Below are 15,191 nucleotides of genomic sequence, written 5' to 3' on the forward strand. Positions count from 1 at the left end.
TTTTTCTTTAAATGTTTGGTAGAATTCATCTATAAATCCATCTGATCCTGGACTTTTGTTTGTTTGGAGTTTGTTTTTTGTTTTTGTTTGTTTTGCTGATTCAGTTTCATGACTGGTAATCATTCTGTTCATATCTTCTGTTTTTTTCTGATTCAGTTTTAGGAGATTGTACGTTTTTAGGAATTTATCCATTTATTCTAGGTTGTCCATTTTATTGGTGTTTAATTGTAGTAATCTTTTATGATCCTTTGTACTTCTGTGGTATCATTTATAACTTCTCTTTCATTTCTGATTTTATTGATTTGGTCCCACTCTTTTTTTTATTGATGAGTCTGGCTAAAGGTTTGTCAATTTTGTTTATCTTTTCAAAGAACCAGCTCTTAGTTTCATTGATCTTTTCTGCTGTTGTTTTAAGTCTCCATTTATTTCTGCTCAGATCTTTATTTTTCTTTCCTTCTACTAACTTTGAGTTTAGTTTGTTCTTCTATTTCTAGTTCCTTAGATTTTTCTTGTTTCCTGAGGTAGGCTTGTATTACTATAAACTTCTTTCTTAGAATTGCTCTTGCTGTGTCCCATAGGTTTTGGATCATTGTATTTCCATTTTCATTTGTCTTCAGGTATTTTTTAATTTCCTCTTTGATTTCTTCAGTGACCCATTGTTTGTTGAGAAGCATATTGTTTAGCCTCCACATTTGTGTTTGTGGTTTTTGCAGTTTTTTCCATGTAGTAGATTTCTACTCTCATACCACTGTGGTTGGAAAGGATGCTTGCTATGCTTTCCATCTTAACTTTATTGAGACTTGATATATCTTTTAAGTTCATCTGGTCTAATGTGTCACTTAAGGCCAGTGTTTCCTTATTGATTTTCTCTCTGGATGATCTGTCCATTGATGTAAGTGGGGTGTTAAAGTCCCCTACTATTATTGTGTTACTGTCAGTTTTTCCTTTCATGTTTGTTAATATTTGCTATATGTATTTCGTTGTTCCTATGTTGGGTGCATATATGTTTACATTTGTTATATCTTCCTATTGGATTGATCCCTTGATCATTATTTAATGTCCTTCTTTGTCTCTTGTTACAGTCTGTTCAAAAATCTATTTTGTCTGATATACGTATTGCTGCCCCTGATCTCTTTTTGTTTCCATTTGCGTGGAATACCGTTTTCCATTACCTCACTTTCAGTCTCTGTTTTTAGATCTGAAATGAGTCTCTTGTAGTCAGCATATAGATGTGCCGCGTTTTTTTTTTTTAGTCTGTTCAGCCATTCTGTGCCTTTTGATTGGAGCATTTAGTCCATTTACTTTTAAAGTAATTATTGATAGGTATGTACTTATCGCCATTTAAAAAAATAAATTTATTTATTTATTTTTGGTTGCGATGGGTCCTCATTGCTGTGCACAGGCTTTCTCTAGTGGTGGCAAGCAGGGGCTACTCTTTGTTGCGTTGGTGCGGGCTTCTCATTGTGGTGGCTTCTCTTGTTGTGGAGCATTGGCTCTAGGCATGCGGGCTTCAGTAGTCGTAGCATGCAGGCTCAGTAGTTGTGGCTCGCGGGCTCTAGAGCACAGGCTCAGTAGTTGTGGCTCACAGGCTTAGTTGATCCACAGCATGTGGGATCTTCCTGGACCAGGCTCGAACCCATGTCCCCTGCATTGGCAGGCGGATTCTTAACCACTGTGCCACCAGGGAAGTCCCTACTTATTTCCATTTTGTTAAATGTTTTCTGATTGTTTTTTTTTTTTTTTTTTTTTTTTTTTTGCTGTACGCGGGCCTCTCACTGTTGTGGCCTCTCCCGTTGCGGAGCACAGGCTCCGGACGCACAGGCTCAGCGGCCATGGCTCACGGGCCCAGCCGCTCCGCGGCATATGGGATCCTCCCAGACCGGGGCACGAACCCGTATCCCCTGCATCGGCAGGCGGACTCTCAACCACTGCGCCACCAGGGAGGCCCTCTGATTGTTTTTATAGTTCTCATTTGTTCCTTCTTCTTTTGCTCTTTTGTGATTTGATGATATCTTTAGTGTTATATTTGGGTTGCTTTCTCTTTGTGTGTGTGTGTGTGAGAGAGAGAGTTGTAAGATTTTGGTTTGTGGTTACCATGATGTTCATATATAACAATTACAGACACATATGTAATACATGTTAGTAATAACTTGTGTTATTATTTTAAGTTGATGGTCTTTTAAGTTGAAATTCAGTCTAACAACCCTGCATTTTTATTCTCCCACCATGTTTAATTTTTTTGACATCATGTTTTACATCTTTTTGTTTTGTGTATCCCTTAACTACTTATTGTGGATATAGATGATTTTACCACTTTTGTCTTTGACCCTTCCTACTAGCTTTATAAGTGGTTGATGCACTACATTTACTGTATGTTTGCCTTTACCAATGAGGTTTTTTCCTTTCATAATTTTTGTATTTCTAGTTGTGTGGTTTTTTCCTTTTTTTAAAAAAATCCTGCTTAGAGAAGTCCCTTTAGCATTTCTCATAATGCCAATGCAGTGGTGCTGAATTCTTTTAGTTATTGCTTATATGTAGAACATTTTATTTCTTCTTCAAATATGAATGATAGCCCTGCTGGGTAGAGTATTTTTGGTTACAGTAAGTCCCCTATATATGAACCTTCAAGTGGCGAACTTTAAAAATGGAAGCATGTGCTCACATGTCCAGTCATGTAAGTTAGTTCGTGTGTCTGGCATACATTGTCATATGCGTGCATCCTCTACAAGTGGTTGTCCTTTTGTGTACTTTACTGTACAGTAGTGTATAGAGTACAGTAGTACAGTGTCTTTATTTCAAGCCCAGGATATCTGGAAGGAAGTGTAAAAGCAGTGATGATGTAGCTGGACTTTTCAAGGTACTGTACTATAAGATTAAAAGTGTTTTCTTTATTTTTAAAATTTTTTTTAAAGAAGATGTTGGGGGTAGGAGTTTATTAATTAATTAATTTATTTTAGGCTGTGTTGGGTCTTCGTTTCTGTGCGAGGGCTTTCTCTGGTTGTGGCAACCGGGGGCCACTCTTCATTGCCGTGCGCGGGCCTCTCACTGTCGCGGCCTCGCGGCCTCTCTTGTTGTGGAGCACAGGCTCCAGACATGCAGGCTCAGTAATTGTGGCTCACAGGCCTAGTTGCTCCGTGGCATGTGGGATCTTCCCAGACCAGGGCTCGAACCCGTGTCCCCTGCATTGGCAGGCAGATTCTCAACCACTGCGCCACCAGGGAAGCCCTCTTCTTTATTTATTTTATTTTTTTTTTAAAAACTTATTTATTTATTTATTTATATTTGGCTGTGTTGGGTCTTCGTTTCTGTGTGAGGGCTTTCTCTAGTTGGGGCAAGCGGAGGCCACTCTTCATCGCGATGCGCGGGCCTCTCACTGTCACGGCCTCTCTTGTTGAGGAGCACAGGCTCCGGACGTGCAGGCTCAGTAGTTGTGGCTCACAGGCCTACTTGCTCCGCGGCATGTGGGATCTTCCCAGACCAGGGCTCGAACCCATGTCCCCTGCATTGGCAGGCAGATTCTCAACCACTGCGCCACCAGGGAAGTCCCTTCTTTGTTTTTTGTGTTTGTTTTTTATGTATTACTTGTGTGAAAATTATTATAAACCTATTACAGTACAGTACTATATAGCCAATTGTGTTTGGGTACCTAGGCTAACTTTGTTGGACTTACGAACAAATTGGACTTAACGAGTGGACTCTTGCAATGGAACTCGTTTGTGTGTAGGGGACTTACTATATAGATTTTTTTCCTTTCATTACTTTGAATATATCACGCCACTTCCTTCTGGCCTGCGAAGTTTCTGCTGAAAAGTCAGCTGATAGTCTTAGGGAGTTCCCCTGCACATAACTAATTGCTTTTTTCTTGCTACTTTTAAGATTCTTTATCTTTAATTTTGCCACTTTAATTATAATTTGTCTTGGTGTAGATCTCTTTGGATTCACCTTGTTTGGGACTTAGTGCTTCCTGGACTTGGATGTCTGTCTCCTTTTCCAGGTTAGGGAAGTTTTCAGCTATTATTTGTTTGAATAAGTTCTCTGCCTCTTTCTCTCTTCTCCTTCTGGGACACCTATAATGTGAATGTTTGTATGCTTGATGTGGTCCTAGATGTCTCTTATTAAACTATGCTCATTTTTAAAAATTCTTTTTTCTGTTCAGGCTGGATGGTTCCACTACTCTGTCTTCCAGTTTGCTGATTCGTTCTCATTCACTGTTCATTCCTTCCAGTGTAGTTTTATTTCAGTTATTATGTTCGTCAGCTCTGTTTGGTTCTTCTTTATATTTTCTAACTTGTTGAAATTCTCACTGTGTTCATCCATTCTTCCCCCAAGTTCTTTAAGCATCTTTATGAATATTACCTTGAACTCTTTTTTGGGTAGTTTGCTTATCTCCATCCTGCTCAGTTCTTCTTCTAGAGTTTTGTCTCGTTCCTTTATTTGAAACAGATTCCTTTGTTGTTTCATTTTGTCTAATTCTCTGTGTTTATTTCCCTGTATTTGGTAGGTTGATTACGTCTCCTGATCTTGGAAAAGTGGCCTTCTGTAGGAGATGTCCTGTGTGGCTTAGCAGTCTGCTCCCCTCTGGCCACCAGAGCTATATGCTCTAGGGGTGCCCCCTATGTTGGCTGCATGGGCCCTTCTGTTGTGGCAGGGTCTACTACTGTGGGCATGCTGGGAGGTGGGCCTGGACCCGGGCCAGGTCGACTGCCAGGTTCTGCCTCGTGTGGTGGCTGTTGGCCCATTGGTTGTTGGGGCCGAGTCCCGGTACATCTAGTTGCATGTTCTGGGGTGTCCTGGAGTTGTTGCCAGCCTGCTAGTGGGCGGATAAGCCCCTGGCCCTAGTAGGCTAGGGAGGAGGCTCCAGAATGGTGCTTGCCAGTGCCACTGTTCTTGTGGTAGAATGAGCTCCTCAAAATGGCTGCCACCAGTATCTGTGTCCCCAAGGGGAGTCCCAGTTGCCTCCTGCCTCTTCAGGATGCTCTCCAAGATTAGTAAGTTGGTGTGACCCAGGCTACTTTCAAATTACTGTCTCTCTGCTGGGACTTGGAGCATGTGAGATTTTGTGTGCACCCTTTAACAGCACACTCTCTGTTTCCTGTAGCTCTCTAGCTCTCCTGTATAGAAGCCCCACTAGCCTTCAAAGCGAGATGTTCTGGGGGCTGATCTTCCTGGTGCAGGACCCTTGGACTGGGGTGCCTGATGTGGGGCTCAGACCCCTCACTCCTTGGGGAAAACATGTGCAATTGTGATTATCCTTCTGTCAGTGTGTTGCCTACTTGGGGTGTGGGTCTGCCTCTCCTACCTGTCTCATTGTGGTTCCTTCTTCATACCGTTAATTCTGGAAAGTCTTTTCTGCTAGTCTTCATGTTCTTCTCATAGACAGTTGTTCTGTAAATAGTTGTAATTTTGGTGTGCCTGTGGGAAAAGGTGAGCTCAGGGTTTTCCTGCTCCACCATCTTGGCCACACTTCACCTAGAATTCTTTACCAGGTGAACACATCTTCCAAAAACAAAGAAGTTTTCAGACATATGAAAGCTGAAAGAATTAATCACCAGCAGACCCACACTGTAAGAAACTTTAAAGGATGTCCTTCAGGCAGAAGAAAAATTATACCAGATGAAAACCTGAATCTACACAAATGAATGAAGAACACTGGAAATGATTATGTGAGAAAATATGTAAGCTATATTTTTTATTATTTAAATATCTTTATATTAAAATTGCTTATATAAAAGTAGTAACAATGCTTTGTGAAGTTTATAACATCTATAAAGTAAAATTCATGACAACAAATGGATATAGGCCAGGAGAGAAGAAATGGAAGTAAACTATTATAAGATCTTTATGTTATATGTGAAATGGTATAATCTCACTTGGATGTCACTATGATAAAGATGGATACTGTAAACCTAAAAGCAGTCACTAAAGTAACAAAACCAAGAGTTAATAGGAACCCAACAAAGGAAATAAAATACTTGGTTAATTCAAAGGAAGGCAGAAAAAGAGGAAAAGGGGAACAAAGATAGATGGAACAAATAGAAAACAAAAAGCAAGATGGTCCAAACACCCAATTATAAGGCAGAGATTATTCAGATTGGTTAAGAAAAGCAATATCCAACTATGTGATGCCTACCAAAGAAAGGCATTTTAAATATAAAACAAAAAGGTTAAAATTACGTGAATGAAAATATATACATACCATGGTAACACTAGTTAGAAGGTAGCTGGGATGTCTATATTAATATCAGATGAAGTAGACTTCAGAGCAAAGAATGTTACCAGAGACAAAGAAGACCATTTCATAATGACGAAGGGATAAAATAATCAGGGGGACATAACAGTCCTAAGCATTTAAATACATAATTGACAGGGCTTCAGAATACATGAAGCAGAAATAGAACTGCAAGGAAAATAGACACATCCACAATTATAATCAGAGATTTCAATAACTGATAGAAGCAGGAGGCAGAAAATCAGTAAGGATATAGTACGCTTGACCAACATTGTTCACCAGTTTAACTTGGTTGACAGTTCCCCCAACAATAGCAGGTACACATTCTGCTCAAGTACACATGGAACATTTACCAGACAGACCACATTCTAGGCCATAAAACAAGTCTCAATAATTTAAGAGAATTTATGTCATGCAAAGTCTGTTTTCTGACCACAAAGATTTAAATTAGAAATCAATAATAGAAAGATGTCTGGAAAAATCCCCAAACATTTGAGTACTGAATAACACACTTTTGAATAAGCCACCAGTCAAGGAAGAAATCAAAGGGGAAATTAGACAATAGTTGGAACTGAATGAAAATAAACATGGATGCCCCTAAAGCATACTTGGGGAGTTTATAGCATTAAATACTTACAGTAGAAAAGAAGAAAGGTTTGTAGTGAATGACTTTAGCTTGTTTTAAGAGACTAGAAAAAAAGAGCAAATTAAACCCAAAGTAACCAGAAAGAAGCATATGATAAATACCAAACAAATCAGAAAAATAGAAAACAGAAAAACAATGTTTATAGCAGGTTTAATGTATAACAAGCAAGTTTTGGAAACAACCCAAATGTCCAACAAGTGAATGTAAAAACAAATTATGTATCCCTACAATGGAATATTACTCAGCAATCAAAAGGAATGAACTTGGAACATAGAGGCTATATTGGGCAGTGAAACTACTCTGCATGGTACTACAGCGGTGGATACATATCATTATACATTTGTCCATACTCTTAGAATGTACACGGTGAGTGAATCCTAAAGTAAGCTATGGACTCTGGGTGATGATGTGCCAGTGGAGGTTCATCAGTTGTAACAAATGTATCACTGGTGGGGGATGTAATAGTGGGTGAGGGGACTTCCCTGGTGGTCCAGTGGTTAAGACGCCATGCTCCCAATGCAAGGGGCATGGGTTCTATCCTTTGTCGGGGAACTAAGATCCCGCATGCTACATGGTGCGGCCAAAAAAAAAAAAAAAAGTGGGTGAGGTTGGTGGGGGGGAGGTGTTGTATGTACCTTCTGCTCAGTACTGCTGTAAAGCTAAAACTGCTCTAAAAAAGTTTTTTGAAAGGAATTAACTATTGATACAGACAGGAGTAAGTGAACAAATGAATCTCAAAATAATTGTGCTGAGTGAAAGAATCCATTTCATTTAAGTAAAACAAGCAAATTCAAACTAACCTGTAGTGATAGAAAGTCTGTGGTTGCTTGGGGGTGGGGAATGGGGACCAGAGAGGGGCAGGAGGGAGGAATAAAAAGGGGCAAGAGGAAACTTCTGGGGTGATAGGTATGTTCTTTATCTTGAATGTGGTGATGGATTCACGAGTGTTTAATAGGTTAAAACTTATCACATTATACACTAAATATGTGCAGGTTATGTCAATTGTACCTCAATAAATGTGTTTAGAAAACAAAATAAATATTATTGAGCTTTTACATGAGCATTTTGAAAAAAGATTTCCCGCAGCTTTCATTCTTGTCCACGTTGTCACCACCTGCTCAGTGTAGAACTTCTTTTGGTTTTATTGCCACCAGCCTCTGAAATTATGGGCATTGTCAGGTGAGCTGAAACACCAAGGAGAAACCCATGTAAGCTGAGGGTCAAGTTACTTTTTGGATTTCTAGCAATGTTTAATTCATTCCCAGTGAGGATTTGGTGGAATGGAAAGAGTGGGCCAGACTGAGAGGCCCAGGACACGAGCTCATCCTCAGCTGAGGCCTTACCTTGAGCAAGTGAATTCATAACTGTGAGCTTAGTTTTCATATCTCTAAAATGGGAGTGTTACCTATTTTACCTGCTTCATGGAGTTGTAGTAATATCTCAACGAGGTTTATCAGTATTATACAAGTATAAAGTGAGTGATATAATGTTTTTTTTTCCCTGTCCACTTACCCCATCTACTTTTTCTGTTAATATAAAAGACGTTTGCAAGAGACACCTGTTTTGCATGTTAATTTGTTTTCCTTGTTTTTATACTTTTTTTTTTGGAGATAATTAAATTACCTGTATTGTTAAGTCCTTATTTTTTTGCTTTGTATTGCTACAGGTTTCAGAACTTTCTCAGATACTTTTTGGCTATGAAAATAGCACTGGAGAGTAAGTAGTTTCTAGTTGGTAGGGTGCTTACTACTTTGCTTAGAGACTTGTATTGTCTCTTACTGACAATTCTAGTGCTAGGCAAACAATGCTTCTGAGTGAAAAGGGAGTTATAATAATTTCCCAAACGAGACAGCCTTATAAAAAATTTATTGTGGTAAAATATACAAAGCAAAATTGACCACGTTAACCTTTAAGTGTATAGTTCAGTAGCATTAAACACATTCACTGTGTTTAAATGTCTGTGTTGCTGAGGGGGCCTTTGTTAAGAGCCAAGGCTACACTCAAGGTCTTGGTCTGCAGTCCCTCAAGAGCAGGAAGGCTGTGTTTGCTGAGCTTTTAAAGCAGCACTCTTGTATCCTGGATGCCCCACTGTCTTTCAAAAATAGCATCAAGCAAGTTGGTGTTTGCTGAAGATGGGGGTAAGGAAAGTGAAGGAAAGTGGTAGAGACAGAACCATCAAAAAGAAACGAAGAGAAGGAAAAGGAAAGAATCAATAAAGATAGTCACAGAAAGAGGTAATAAGAATAACATTGAGGGCTTCCCTGGTGGCGCAGTGGTTGAGAGTCCGCCTGCCGATGCAGGGGACACGGGTTCGTGCCCCGGTCCGGGAAGATCCCACATGCCGCGGAGCGGCTCGGCCCGTGAGCCATGGCCGCTGAGCCTGCGTGTCCGGAGCCTGTGCTCCGCAACGGGAGAGGCCACAACAGTGAGAGGCCCGCGTAACGCAAAAAAAAAAAAAAAAAAAAATAACATTGAGTGCTTTGTACCAGATACCATTTTCTTAAGCACTTTACATGTTTTAACTTTTATTTTTATCTATTTAAAAATTATTTTTGGGCTTCCCTGGTGGCACAGTGGTTAAGAAACCACCTGCCAATGCAGGGGACATGGTCTGGGAAGCTCCCACATGCCATGGAGCATCTAAGCCTGTGCGCCACGACTACTGAACCTGTGCTCTAGAGCCCGCGAGCCACAACTACTGAGCCTGCATGCCACAACACTGAAGGCCGCATGCCTAGTGCCTGTGCTTCACAACAAGAGAAGCCACCACAGTGAGAAGCCCGCACACCGCCATGAAGAGTAGCCCCACTCGCCGCAACTAGAAAAAGCCCATGTGCAGCAACGAAGACCCAACGCAGGCAAAAAGAAATAAATAAATTTAAAAAATTAATTTTAAAAAAATAAAAATTATTTTTTATTATTTCTTTTGGCTGTACCACGCGGTTTGCAGGATCTTAATTCCCTGACCAGGGATGAAACCTGGGCCACCACAGTGAAAGCACTAGTCCTAACCACTGGACCACCAGGGAATTCCCTGTATTAACTTTTAAATGTTTACAACTACCTCACAAGGTACTGTAGTCCCCATTTCACAGATGAGGAAATCAAGGCACAGATAGGTAGCTTGCCTAGGGTCACACAGCCACTGGAGGCAGAGCAACAAAAATTGGTTGTGAGATCTAATGGAAGAGAAGACCAAATAAAGTCAATAACAAAAAATGCCTCTAAGGAATAACGCCTTGGAAAGAAGTATGCAAAACCTGTAAGAGGAAAACTTCAGACATTCTCGGAGGACACAGAAGTAGACTTGAACAAATGTAAGGACCTATTTGTTCTTGAGTTGGAAAGTTCACATCATAAACTGCCTAATCTCCCGAAGTTTGATTATTCATTTAACAAAATGACACGTAAAAATGCCAACCTGGTTCTCTCGGGTTCCACACGAGCTGATTCTGAACAAACAACATACAGGAGTGCCAGGAGCCCTGTGGAGGGGAGTGTGAGTAGAGACTGGACCATGCTGCCGTGTTCAGGTTCTGCAGGATGGCAGCAACTCTGAGTAACAAGCCATTGAGACAGGACGGAAATTCCAGAAACATGAATACAAAGAACATCTGCATGATATCACTAATGAAAAAAGAAAACAATATTTGCAACTCATTTAGATAAGGAGCTAATTGCTCTAATAGATAAAGAGGTTCTGGGAATTGAAAGAGATCAAAACCCAATGAAAAATGTGCAAAGGGCATGCGTAATTAATAGAAAAAGAAATACCATATCCCTTCAGTATGTGAAAGGGTGCTCAACCATACTTATTCATACTTAGAGAAATCAGATCAAAGCTACACCAAGATGCCATTTCTTACCTGTCAGATTGGCACCCATGCATCTTAGACAACCATTTTGCTAGTGAGGCTTTGAGGGAAGCAGGAATTTGAGAGTAATCTCTTAATCACAGATGCGTTTACTCTTTGATCCAACAGTGTCCATTCTGGGACTATCCAGTGTGCACTTGCACATACAAAATTGCACTTGTACAGCTGATTCGTGGTGCACTGACTGCTGGAAACAGCCTCAGTGTCCAGTGGTAGGAGACTGGTTTAATGCCCTAGGATGTATCAACCCAGTGAAATATTGTGGGGCTGCAACATAGCTGTGAAGTAACAGGGAGAGACTGCCCGGGTATATTGTTGAGAGAGAAAAATCAAGGAGTGAAACAGTTTACAGTGTGTAGTGTGCCCCCTTTTGTATGAGAAAAAGAAGGATGAGAACATGTACATGTATTTGCATAAGGAAACGCTGGGAGGATAAATAAGTATCTAATAAAAGTGGTTATCCGAATGCATGGAGGCGAGTTGTCAGTGAGACTATGTTGGTTTACTTTTTGAAATATGTAAACATGTGACCTTTAAAAAATTTATTAGTAAACAAAAAACAAAAATAAGCATGTAGAATATAAGCTCATGTCAGCATTGATACCAGCTACTTTACCAAATTAGTACCGACAACTACACGCACATTGCCAGAATCACATTGCTCTGGTGAGCCTGCTCACTCAGCTTCGCCTGCTCCCCAGGTGGGCTGGAAATGTAGTCTGACTGGAAATGTAGACACTTCCCATCATCAGCTCTGCCCTAGGGAAGGGTGAGTACAGACTTCTGGAGATCTGCTAGCCATCTCCACCACAGATCCTAACCTTATGTGGAATCGAGTTTATAAGAACATACTATGCTAGTATATTAACAGAGGCTCCTATAGGATCATAGGATTTGGGGGTATTTTTATTCTCTTTTCAATGCTTTTATGCAGTTTGCAAGTTTTCTACATTTGTCTGCTATCAGAGAGGGCATAAAGCTATGAAAAAGTAATCCCTGTTGCATATTGCGAGCATATTCCATTTTCCTCTCACAGACTGTGTTACAGAGAGGACATCTGTGCAGAGCCTTCCTGACACGCTAGGATGCTCACCTCCTTTGTGGTCAGTCCTTCAGAGTGGATGGAATTGCTTGGTCAGAGAGCAGGGCCCTCTGGCAGTGGGTAGGGTGTTTCCTCATACTTACTGTTTTGGTATAGTCAGTATTCTTTTTTTTGCCACTGCACAGCTTGATGGATCTTAGTTCCTGGACCAGGGATCAAACCCGTGCCCCCTGCAGTGGAAGCAAGGAGCCCTAACCACTGGACCACCAGGGAATTCCCTGTCAGTATTTTTTTATACATATAAAATTATTTATTTATTTTTATTTTCGGCTGCGTTGGGTCTTCGTTGCTGCGCGCGGGCTTTCTCCAGTTGCGGCAAGCGGGGACTGCTCTGATGCGGTGTGCGAGCTTCTCTTGTTGCGGAGCATGGGCTCTAGGCGCGCAGGCTTCAGTAGTTGTGACATGCGGGCTCAGTAGTTGTGGCTCGTGGGCTCTAGAGTGCAGGCTCAGTAGTTGTGGCGCATGGGCTTAGTTGCTCTGCGGCACGTGGGATCTTCCCGGACCAGGGATCGAACCTATGTCCCCTGTGTTGGCAGGCTGGTTCTTAACCACTGCGCCACCGGGGAAGTCCCCCCTGTCAGTATTCTTATTCTTTGCCAATAACATAGGTGAAGATGGAACTTCATTGTTTAATGTGTATTTCTACATGTGCTACGTGTTTCAATAACAGGAAATGTCACAAAATACTGTAGCTCTGTAGCCCTTTGCACTGAAGATAAATTCTCACAGTATTGTCTCATTGTGTGTCTTTGTTTTGGTCAAATGAAAATGGAAGGAGAATAAATTCAAGAGCTACTTCAGTAGAGTCTCAGAATGGCCTTGACCCAGAGGGCAAGATGGCATGGTCCTGGGAAATTTGGTCACCCTGTTTCCTGCTGCGGTGCAGCAGGAGGCTTTTCTACTCCATTCGCGGCACAAGAAACCCCAGGCTTAGAGATTCTCAAGTGGATGGAAATGCAGATGCTTACGTTTGTTTTTTCTAAAGCTGCCTTTTGTACCTTCATATTCGACTGTTTCATTGACAAGTCTACTATCTATTACACTTAACATTAAATATTGATCAAAGACATCTATCTCATCAACCAACATTGTAATGAAAAGTAAAATGTCAAACATTTTATTTACTGCCTGGCACATAGTAGATACCTGATAAATATTTGTTAGATGAATGGAAATTCAAGTGAAGAAGCAAGACTTTTCATCTGTACTCACTGCTACTGTAAAATATTATTCTGAATACTCTAGATATTATGGGAAGTTAAGAAAATGTTAAAAGATAAACCTATAAAGAGGAGCAAAAATTTTCACTGCTTGCTTGCAGATAATGAATTTTTAACTGGAAAACTCCAATAAAAATCAACCAAAAAATTCTCAGAACTAATGGAGCTCAGTTAGATTTTCAAATGCAAAATAAATATACAGCAATTAATCACTTCTTTATATACCAGTAACTAGCCAGCTAGAAAAATGTAACAGGGTAAGCTCTATTTCACATTAAAGATAAGAACTGCATAATATCTAAGAATAAATATATAAGAAATACATAGCATCTCTATGAAGAAAATTATTCAGCTTTACTGAGAACATAAAATAATACTTGTTTAAGTGGAGAGATACATTTGTTTTTAGATGAGAATCCATTATATTGAGAAGATGGTGTTTCTTTCCCAAATAGATTTAATGCAATTCTGCCTGGGATCAGTCTGCCTCAGTTTTCCTTTAGGGAAGGCAGGACACAAGGTCATGAGTAGTTCCGAGGAACACACGCCTCCCAGGGTTGCAAACAGGAAGCCAGGGACCAGGGACTGGGAGGTCAGCAGAAGGGTAGTCAGAGTGCGGAGGCTGCCCTGTGTTTTTGGCTCCTGAACTCACCACCTCTCTGGGAACTGAGGAAGAAGACTGGGATTCTCTGCATTCTAAACTTTCATGTATTTCTTCTGTTTTTTTAGAGTATCTGGCCCTCTGTAGTCCAGAAACCTTCTGTTTACCTTTTGCAGAGAATAAACCTTCAGTCTTTTGGTGGGGTGGGGTAGTGGCCCCATCAGTGAAGTAGGAGTCCGGAGGGATTTTTCACATTGTCTTCCTGATTTGGGTCCCAGGCTGAGCCCCTTCCACAGGCACTGGAGCCACCTGCCACGTGCCTTATCTCTTTGCATGCTGGATTAGGACTCTCCTGGGGGTGTCAACTAAATTTGGAAGCTTTCCAGCTTCTAAAATTTGGGTGTCTCTCCTCTCATTCTTTGCCCCTAGGGTTTTATGCTTAAAAAAATATTACTGTCATTTTTGTGGGGTTTTGAGAAAGAACAGTTAAATCTACCATCTTTAGCCTTGTATATAAAATTTTAATGTCTCTTCAAGGAGGCATTTTAGATGGAGAGAAACTTTTGGGTAACTATTTAGGAATATATAAACTCAACCCTTCTTCCCACCATATTCCAAAATACATTCTAGGATTAAATGTAAAATGTAAAGCTCTAAAAGAAAAATAAGAAAAATTTTTTGATTTTTTTTATTGAAGTATAGTTGATTTACAGTGTTGTGCCAGTCTCTGCTGTACAGCAAAGTGACTCAGTTATACACATATATACATTCTTTTTTTATAATCTTTTCTATCATGGTTTTATCACAGGATATTGAATATAGTTCCCTGTGCTATACATCAGGACTTCGTTGTTTATCCATTCTAAATGTAATAGTTTGCATCTACTAACCCCAGCCTCCCAGTCCATCCCTCTCCCTCCCCCCCCGCCATTTGGCAACCACAAGTCTGTTCTCTATGAGTCTGTTTCCATTTTTTAGATAGGTGCATTTGTGCCCTATTTTAGATTCCACATATAAGTGATATCATATGGTATTTGTCTTTCTCTTTCTGACTTCACTTAGTATGATAATCTCTAGTTGCATCCATGTTGCTGCAAATGGCATTATTTCATTCTTTTTTATGGCTGAGTAATATTCCATTGTATATATGTAGCACATCTTCTTTATCCATTCATCTGTCAGTGGACATTTAGGTTGTTTCCATGTTTTGGCTATTGTGAATAGTGCTGCTATGAACACAGGGGTGCATGTATCTTTTTTTTTTTTAATAAATGTATTTATTTTTATTTTTGGCTGCCTTGGGTCTTCGTTGCTGCACACGGGCTTTCTCTAGTTGCGGTGAGCAGGGGCTACTCTTCGTTGTGGTGCATGGGCTTCTCATTGTGGTGGCTTCTCTTGCTGTGGAGTACGGGCTTCAGTAGTTGTGGCACGTGGGCTCAATAGTTTTGGCTCATGGGCTCTAGAGCACAGGCTCAGTAGTTGTGGCACGTGGGCTTAGTTGCTCCACAGCATGTGGGA

General features: G+C 40.6%; 1 protein-coding gene across 2 annotated transcripts in view; it reads left to right on the plus strand.

Moving 5' to 3' along the window:
- The window catches only part of ABHD12 (abhydrolase domain containing 12, lysophospholipase), a 70,126-nt gene that overhangs the window by 17,399 nt on the left and 37,536 nt on the right, over positions 1-15,191 (plus strand). Inside the window, exon 2 of one of the 2 annotated variants that reach the window (XM_082600692.1) lies at positions 5,487-5,675. The exons of the other annotated variant lie outside the window; for it this stretch is intronic. Coding sequence (XP_082456818.1) covers positions 5,674-5,675 — 2 coding nt within the window. The 5' untranslated portion in view covers positions 5,487-5,673. The remainder of the gene's footprint in view (positions 1-5,486; positions 5,676-15,191) is intronic. 2 annotated transcript variants of the gene reach the window in all.

This window comes from Mesoplodon mirus (assembly GCF_964341445.2).
Source record: "Mesoplodon mirus genome assembly, chromosome: 15".
In the NCBI taxonomy this organism is placed as follows: Eukaryota; Metazoa; Chordata; class Mammalia; order Artiodactyla; family Ziphiidae; genus Mesoplodon; species Mesoplodon mirus.